Raw genomic sequence first — 9,196 nt, 5'->3', positions numbered from 1 at the left:
AATTTTATATTGATAATATTTAGGATAAAAAATATTTTCATAAATTAAAATGTGTCTTGTATTTAATTAATAATTATTAACCAAAAAAAATTATAATGATATATTTTCATATTAAACATATTATAATAAAATAAATTCATTTCAATCCAAAAATATTATAAACTCAAATTATGGATAAAGTATTAATTATTTAGTATAAAAATATGATTATATTTTATTAATATGACATATATTTTATATTTATATATGTATTTTAAATTTATAATATATATATATATATATATATATATATATATACTGGCGGGACGGGTTTGATCAAACCCAAAACCCGCCCTGGACCGATTTGTAGACCCGTTTAATCGGGACGGGTTTAATGCGGGGTCGAGTCTTGTGTCGTCCCTAACAAAATGTGTAGTAAGGTAGTAGTATTATCTCTTAAATATCTTAAATACTCACGTTCTTTTTTATGGAAATAAATTTCAAAATAAAACTCTTATACAAAATTAAATCAGAAAATTAATAATGCAAATATAATTATCTTATAGGGAAAAATTTTATATAACGTTTTATAATTTTTTTGAAACAATATTATTATCAATATTCACGTGTGTATATATTTAAAAATTAAACCCCAAAATTCTATAATAATAATATAAAAATAAAAAAATTTAAAAAAAAATGAATTTTGTGCGTTGTCAGCAGATAAAGGATAACCGTTTTTTTAAACAAATGGTTAGAATGGTTTTTTATATCAGTTTGGGATATAATTTTTTTAAAACGAAAACAAATACGAAGTAGTTGATATAAATATTTATTTAACAACATTGGGCCTCAGCCCAGGACGAGCTGAGTTCCTCAGAATATCACTACAAGAGAACAGGGTGAGATCACAGGGCTTGCTTAGTGTGGTTTATCTGACTAGCGTAGTTTGCAGGCTATTGTGTTAATCCGGGGGTTTACCCATAGCGCACCGAAAGGTAGCGGCTGCATGTTCCCACGTAAAAAAAAAAAAAAAAAAAAAGAGAGAGAACAGGGTGAGAAAGTTCAAGCCTAACGAAAGATAACAAAATTGAAATATCAATCGATAATATTCCACTATATCCACGCCTCATTCTCATTAACAATATTTCATTACCACATAATTCTACATCAAAAAACTTAAACATTGTCATAATAGTCAAAGGATACATTATTATATTCAATAACTAATTGATTCGAAATTCTTAATTTCTGAAATTATTAAATATCATTAAATAATCTTATCATTTTTTTTTTGAAAAATAAATAATCATATCATAAACCATAATAATAAAAGTAAAAAAGCTTAACCATTGATAAAATTTGCATTTTCAAGAATAATTAAATTAAACTAATTGAACAACCTTGCAATTGGAATAATAAATCCTATTTATCTCAAACAATAAAATAAACATAACAAAAACAACAATGAAACGATATCACAAATAAATTTTGTGAAACATATCTTCTATTCGATTTGACCCGTTAACAATATTATTTTTTAAGATAAAAATACTACTTTTGACTGCAAATATATGTTGAATAGACCCGTCTCACATATATATATAAATATGTTAAGACTGTTTCACATGATCAATAAACATTGACTAAAATCAACTTAACATATACTCATATCAAAAAATTACTATCGTTTACACTTATGCTCAGTTAAAAATTTTATGAAGCATAATAAATAAAATAATTAAAAAAAATTATGAAGCACTTATACAAACAACTAATTAAGCATAAAAGTTTATACAGTTTCTTCAAAGAAAACAAACGAATAATAAAAACTTGAAATCCTATCCAGCTACAATGTCTATCAGTTCTGCAGCTGTAAACTTCCCATGTAGCTGGTGTGCTTGGATTGACGACTGCAGCATCTTCTGTGCCTGGGCTGGTTCTTAGGACCTTTTGGTTTGTGGCGGTCGTCGTGAGTCATCATCTGCTGGAAAAGATTCAGAAATTACGCTAAGTGACACAACATATCAACAAGATTATTAGAAATTATTTGGTAACAGTCGGAGAAAACCAGTTAAATAATCTTTAAATAGCAAAAGCAGAAAAACAAGGGATATAAATGAGAAAGTGGTCGCATTAATAACCGCGGTGGGGAAAAGGAATAGTACCTGAAGAATCTTTGCAGGAGATTCACAAGGAGTCTCACAATGTTCAAGCTTTAATCTGGCACTCTCCACCATCTCTGAACACAATTTAAGAACAATATTCAGTGTTCTCCGCTCAGTTGGATTATCCGATTTACTTGGAGGAAGTTCAGCTTTTCCAGTAAAAGCCTCAGCATCTGTACGAGAACGCTTGTGCATGGGCAAAATATGGCCCAGTGAACTTTGAAACCCGTCTCCCTAAAGTAAGAGTTTCAAACAGTAAGTATTGTTGTCAGTGGGCATGATTACGAGAGGGAGATATCAAGATCATAAGAGGATGCATCAATCCAAGTGTTACGAATGCAGTACTACAAAGGTGTAAAGTAGCTCGTGATCACTATCAAAACACATTTGAGTAGACAATTAATGAAAACTGAGTTTGCAATAAAATGAAAACCTAGGAGATGAACTCATTTAACCACAATTTGGTCCGTTCACACTGTCAAAACATACATCAAACAAGGGTTTCATTTCAAAGGACTGTTGATATTTTGTAGTGCCAACAGGATTATAAGAATCATAATTTTTAACTTCCATCTCATGACACCGTAAAACTAGGATATCATTCGATTTCTTCAAACAGAGTCAGAACTTCTCACTTAAAAATTTAAAAACTCATTTTTGAGTCTTGGTCCTTGGATGTTCAAGTGATTTAACTATTTCAATACCACTAGTTATACTTCAATTTAAGTACTTAATTATAAAATCATTAGTTACTACAGGATCAGTCATTCATCCATATTCATTTTAAATTCCCAAAGATAACTCTTTTTATATAGTAATGATAATGATAGGAATAATTGCCAACAGCAGAGAAAGAACTCTTACAATGTCAGAGAGAGCAATGTCAGGATTCGTTCTTTTGTCGTCCTTGTCGTAGCAAAACTCTCCTTCTTCAAGCTCTGGCGCTTGGATCATTCCGGGCCCACTTGCCCTACTCCCCATATCAGAAGAACTCTTCCCAATATCTACACCAAAAGCTTCAGACCATAATTCATCTTCTATTTTTGAAATCCAACGCATCACTTTTCAATAAAAAAAATCAACTACAAACAAATAAAGTGCTCCAAGAGCCCTCCAAGAGACACAACCTTTGATCCCCCTAATCTCCCAATATTTGGAAACCTTTGGTGTTCTCTGCTCAGTTGGATTATCCGACTTTCTTGGAGGAAGTTCAGCTTTTGCAGTAAAAGCCTCAGCATCTGTAGGAGAACGCTTGTACATGGGCAAAAATGAACCATATCCACCAAATTTTGGCCCTACAAATGCACCAAAAGTTCAAGGTCAACATTTTCCGAAAGGAAACAAACATCTCATAGAAACAACATTTACCCAAATTTTCAGCTGAAACCACTCCCTCAAAATCTTTCTGAAAATGGCCCAGTAAACTTTGAACCCTGTCTCCCTAAAATAATAGAGTTTCAAACAGTGAGTATTGTTGTCAGTGGGCATGATTACGAGAGGGAGATATCAAGATCATAAGAGGATGCCTCAATCCAACTGTTACGAAATGCGGTACTACAAAGAGGTAAAGTAGCTCATGATCACTATCGAAACATATATTAGCAGACAATGAATAAAAACTGATTTTGCATTGAAAATTGAAATGAAAACCTAGGAGATAAAATCATTTAACCACAATTCGGTCGGTACACAGTCAAAACATACATCAAACAAGGGTTTCATTTTAAATGATCGTTGATATTTCGTAGTGCCAACAGGATTATAAGAATCATAATTTTCAACCTCCATCACATGACACTCTTAAAAACAGGCTACCATTTCATTTCTTCAAACAGCCTCAGAGCTTATCACTTCAGAAGAAAAGAATCAATCTACTCCGGAAAAGTAAGAAGTTAAAAACTCATTTTTTAGCCTTGGAGGTTTAAGTGATTCAACTATTCCATAACACTAGTGATACTTCAATTTAAGTACTTAATTATAAAATCATCAGTTACTGCAGGATCAGTAATCATCCATATTCATTCTAAATTCGCAAAGATAACTGCTTTTATAAAGTAACGATAATGATAATGATAGGAATAATTGCCAACAGCAGAGAATGAACTCTTACAATGTAAGAGAGAGCAATGTCAGGATTCGTTCTTTTGTCGTCCTTGTCGTAGCAAAACTCTCCTTCTTCAAGCTCTGGCGCTTGGATCATTCCAGTCCCACTTGCCCTACTCCCCATATCAGAAGAACTCTTCCCAATATCTACACCAAAAATTCTGACCCGAATTCATCTCCTATTTTTGAAATCCAACGCATCACTCTTCAATAAAAAAATCAAACTACAAACAAATAAAGTGCTCCAAGAGCCCTCCAAGAGACACAACCTTTGATCCCCCTAATTTCCCAATATTTGGAAACCTTTGGTGTTCTCTGCTCAGTAGGATTATCCGACTTACTTGGAGGAAGTTCAGCTTTTGCAGTAAAAACCTCAGTATCTGTAGGAGAACGCTTGTACATGGGCAAAAATGAACCATATCCACCAAATTTTGGCCCTACAAATGCACCAAAAGTTCAAGGTCAATATTTTCCGAAAGGAAACAAACATCTCATAGAAACAACATTTACCCAAATTTTCAGCTGAAACCCCTCCCTCAAAATCTTTCTGAAAATGGCCCAGTAAACTTTGAACCCTGTCTCCCTAAAATAATGGAGTTTCAAACAGTGAGTATTGTTGTCAGTGGGCATGATTACGAGAGGGAGATATCAAGATCATAAGAGGATGCCTCAATCCAACTGTTACGAAATGCAGTACTACAAAAGAGGTAAAGCAGCTCATGAACACTATCCAAACATATATTAGCAGACACTGAATAAAAACTGATTTTGCATTGAAAATTGATATGAAAACCTAGGAGGTAAAATCATTTAACCACAATTCGGTCGGTTCACACCGTCAAAATATACATCAAGCAGCGGTTCCATTAAAAATGATCGTTGATGTATCGTAGTGCCAACAGGATTAAAAGAATCATAATTTTCAACTTCCATCTCATGACACTCTAAAAATAGGCTACCATTCCATTTCATCAAAAAGCCTCAGAGCTTATCACAGAAGAACCGAACATCAATCCACTCCAGAAAAGTAAAAAGTTAAAAACTCAATTTGAGCCTTGGAGGTTTAAGTTATTCAACTATTCAATAACACTAGTTATACTTCAATTTAAGTACTTAATTATAAAATCATCAGTTACTACAGGATCAGTCATCATCCATATTCATTCTAAATTCCCAAAAATAACTCCTTTTATATAGTAATGATAATGATAATGATAATGATAGTAATAACTGCCAACAGCAGAGAATGAACTCTTACAATGTAAGAGAGAGCAATTTCAGGATTCGTTCTTTTGTCGTCCTTATCGTAGAAAACCACTCCTTCAAGCTTTGGCGCATGGATCATTCCAGGCCCACTTGCTCTACTCCCCATACCAGAAAAACTCATCCCAATATCTACACCAAAGCTTCAAACCCTAATTCAAATCCTATTCAATAAAAAAATCAAACTTCTACCAAATAAAGTACTCCAAGAGCCCGCCAACAGACACAACCTTTGATCCCCCTAATTTCCCAAAATTCAGAAACCTTCAGTTTTCTCTGCTCAGTTGGATTATCCGACTTACTTGGAGGAAGTTCAGCTTTTGCAGTAAAAGCCTCAGCATCTGTAAGAGAACGCTTGTACATGGGCAAAAATGAACCATATCCACCAAATTTTGGCACTACAAATGCACCAAAAGATCAAGGTCAATATTTCCGAAAGGAAACATAAATCTCATAGAAACAACATTTACCCAAATTTTCAGCAGAAACCCCTCCCTCAAACAGTAAGTATTGTTGTCAGTTGGCATGATACGAGAGGGAGTATCAAGATCACAAGAGAATGCATCAATTCAAGTGTTAAGAAATGCAAAGAGGTAAAACAGCTCATGATCACTATCAAAACATATATTAGCAAACAATGAATGAAAATTGAGTTTGCATTGAAATGTAAACCTAGGAGATAGCTTTCAAAAAAAAAAAAACCCTAGGAGATATACACATTTAACCGCAATTTGGTCGGTTCACACCATTAAAACATACATCAAAAAAGGGTTTCATTTCGAAGAATCTTTGATATTTCATAGTGCCAACAGGATTATAAGAATAACAATTTTCAACTTCGATCTCATGACACTCCCTAAAAATAAGCTATCATTCGAGAATGAACTCTTACAATGCAAGAGAGAGAAATGACAGGATTCGATCTTTTGTCATCCTTGTCGAAGCAAACCTCTCCTTATTCAAGCTCTGGCGCTTGGATCATTCCAGGACCACTTGCCCTACTCCCCATATCAGAAAAACTCATCCTAATATCTACACCAAAAGCTTCAAACCCAAATTCATCTCCTATATTTGAAATCCAACGTAGCACACTTCAATAAAAAAATCAAACTTCAACCAAATAAGGTACTCCAAGAGCCTGCCAACAGACACAACCATTGATCCCCCTAATTTCCCAAAATTCGGACACCTTCGGTGTTCTCTGCTCAGTTGGATTATCCGACTTACTTCGAGGAAGTTCAGCTTTTCCAATAAAAGTCTCAGCATCACCCATCCTAATATCAACACCAAAAGCTTCAAACCCAAATTCATCTCCTATATTTGAAATCCAACGTAGCACACTTCAATAAAAAAATCGAACTTCAACCAAATAAGGTACTCCAAGAGCCTGCCAACAGACACAACCATTGATCCCCCTAATTTCCCAAAATTCGGAAACCTTCGGTGTTATCTGCTCAGTTGGATTATCCGACTTACTTCGAGGAAGTTTAGCTTTTCCAATAAAAGTCTCGGCATCTGTATGAGAACGCTTGTGCATGGGCAAAAATGAACTGCATCCACCAAATTTTGGCCCTACAAATGCACCAAAAGATCAAGGTCAATATTTTCCAAATAGAAACAAACATCTCATAGAAACAACATTCACCCAAATTTTCAGCTGAAACCCCTCCTTGAAAATCTTTCTGAAAATGGCCCTGTAAACTTTGAATCCTGTCTCCCTAAAATAACAGAGTTTCAAACATTAAGTATTGTTGACAGGGGGCATGATTAAGAGAAGGAGATATCAAAATCATAAGAGGATGCACCAATCCAAGTGATATGAAATGCAGTACTACGAAGGCATAATGTAGCTCATGATCACTATCAAAACACTTAACAGCAGACAATGAATGAAAACTGAGTTTGCATTGAAATGGAAACCTAGGAGATAAATCATTTAACCACGATTTGGTCGTCAAAACATACATCAAACAAGGTTTTCTTTTCAAATGATCATTGATATTTCGTAGTGCCAACAAGATTATAAGAATCATAAATTTCAACTTCCATCTCATGACACTCCCTAAAAATAAGCTATCATTCGATTTCTTCAAACAACCTCAGAACTTCTCGCTTCAGAAGAACAGAACATTCAATCCACTCTGGAAAAGTAAAAAGTTATAAACCCATTTTTGAGCCTTGGAGCTTTAAGTGATTCACCTATTCAATGGCGCTAGTTATACTTCTTTTAAGTACTTAATTATAAAATCATCGGTTACTACAGGTTCAGTCATAATCCATATGCATTCTAGATTCCCAAAAATAACTCCTTTTATATAGTAATAATAATAATAATAGTAGTAGTAGTAGTAATTGCCAACAGCAGAGAATGAACTCTTACAATGTCAGAGAGAGCAATGTCAGGGTTCGTTCTTTTGTCGTCCTCGTAGTCGTAAATCTCTCCTTCTTCAAGCTCTGGCGCTTGGATCATTCCAGGCCCACTCGCCCAACTCACCATATCAGAAAAACCCATCCAAATCCCTACACCGAAAATTTAAAACCTTAATCGATCCCCAATTTTTGAATTCCAACGTATCACTCTTCAACAAAAAAAATCAAGGATCAAATCAAACAAATAAAATACTCCAAGATCCCACCAACAGACGCACCCTTTGATCCCCCTAATTCCCAAAATTCGGAATAAAAAAAAACACGTGTATATCAGAATATTACTCCAATAGGAAACAGTCAATTCCACGACGAGCGAATGCAATAACACACAATCGATCTTCTCTTTTTCTCCCTCGAAGCGACCCTCGTATGGAATCTGAAAATAATGCCGAATATTTTTTTATTTTTTGTTTGCGTTTGAGATAGAAGAGGTTTCCTTTTTCCGCTTTTAAATTTGGAATTTTTAAATTATTAAAATTTTGAGATAAAAAATTTTACATACCGTATCAAATTTTAAAATTTAAATTCTTTAGCTCTTCAAATCACTAACAAATTTGAGATTTTTAATTTATTTTATTTATTTATTTCCCGTATCAAATTTTAAAATTTAAATTCTTTAGCTCTTAAAATCACTAACAAATTTGAGATTTTTTATTTATTTTATTTATTTCCCTTTTATTAATACTATAGTAAATATTATTATTATCGATATTTTTTTATATTATTAAATTTGATTACTAGGTATTAAATAATTTTTTCTTTTACAAGCACGATTAACTAATTTTGGTATGTCAGTTTGACACTAAAGTCTTTTTCACTACTTTATCTTTTATAATATTTGTTAGCTGACATTGTCGATGAGATTAATCTCTCTCATTTTTTCCGATTTTTCTTCATCTTTTATCTATTACCAGTGTATTGGTGCATGAGTTGTATGCTTATATAATATTTTTTTAATTAATTTGATTTATATTCAAATAAAAAAAATATTATAGTTGTAATTATTTAGGGACTAATCTGTAATTTGAAATATCAAAATTAACAAAAAAAGATAACAAAAGTGTAATATCTATATCACATAAGGGCAATTTTGGCAAAACACAAAATTGTGTCTAAAGAAAAGATTTTTTATATATAAGGAGAGAACTAGTGTATTGGTATACGCGTTGCGTGCTTATATAATATTTTTTTAATTAATTTGATTTATATTCAAATAAGATAAATATTATACTTGTAAAAATTATTTAGGGAAT

At 33.0% G+C, this 9,196-nt stretch overlaps 1 protein-coding gene across 6 annotated transcripts; it reads right to left on the bottom strand.

Annotated features, from left to right (window-relative positions):
* Window positions 1-1,650: 1,650 nt before the first annotated feature.
* LOC140891276 (uncharacterized) lies at window positions 1,651-8,355 on the bottom strand. 6 transcript variants are annotated; one of them, XM_073299692.1, is made up of 14 exons: window positions 8,226-8,355; window positions 7,894-8,033; window positions 7,159-7,231; window positions 6,990-7,085; window positions 5,816-5,911; window positions 5,509-5,645; window positions 4,761-4,833; window positions 4,520-4,687; window positions 4,258-4,397; window positions 3,516-3,588; window positions 3,275-3,442; window positions 3,012-3,151; window positions 2,148-2,381; window positions 1,651-1,966 (listed from the first exon to the last, which is right to left on the bottom strand). In XM_073299692.1, the coding sequence occupies exons 2-14, from the start codon at window positions 8,023-8,025 to the stop codon at window positions 1,841-1,843; spliced, it is 1,656 nt and encodes a 551-aa protein (XP_073155793.1). In that variant the 5' UTR covers window positions 8,026-8,033; window positions 8,226-8,355; the 3' UTR covers window positions 1,651-1,840. The 6 variants fall into 6 exon arrangements, with proteins under 6 accessions (XP_073155793.1, XP_073155799.1, XP_073155808.1 ...); XM_073299698.1 differs by having other exon boundaries at window positions 1,651-1,963; XM_073299707.1 differs by having other exon boundaries at window positions 4,592-4,687.
* Between the last annotated feature and the right edge of the window lie 841 nt (window positions 8,356-9,196).

The sequence above is a fragment of the Henckelia pumila genome, chromosome 1, assembly GCF_033568475.1.
Source record: "Henckelia pumila isolate YLH828 chromosome 1, ASM3356847v2, whole genome shotgun sequence".
Classification (NCBI taxonomy): Eukaryota; Viridiplantae; Streptophyta; class Magnoliopsida; order Lamiales; family Gesneriaceae; genus Henckelia; species Henckelia pumila.
The sequence above is the reverse complement of the archived record's forward strand: the minus strand, read 5'-3'. Positions and strand labels throughout refer to the sequence as shown.

Coding starts and splice junctions, on each gene's coding strand:
- LOC140891276 (XM_073299692.1), bottom strand. CDS start 8,025: ATGGGTTTTTCTGATATGGTGAGTTGGGCGAGTGGGCCTGGAATGATC. Junction 5,912..6,989: donor AAAAGCTAAACTTCCTCGAA/GTAAGTCGGATA, acceptor GTGCATTTGTAG/TGCCAAAATTTGGTGGATAT. Junction 4,834..5,508: donor AAATTGCTCTCTCTTACATT/GTAAGAGTTCAT, acceptor CCATTATTTTAG/GGAGACAGGGTTCAAAGTTT.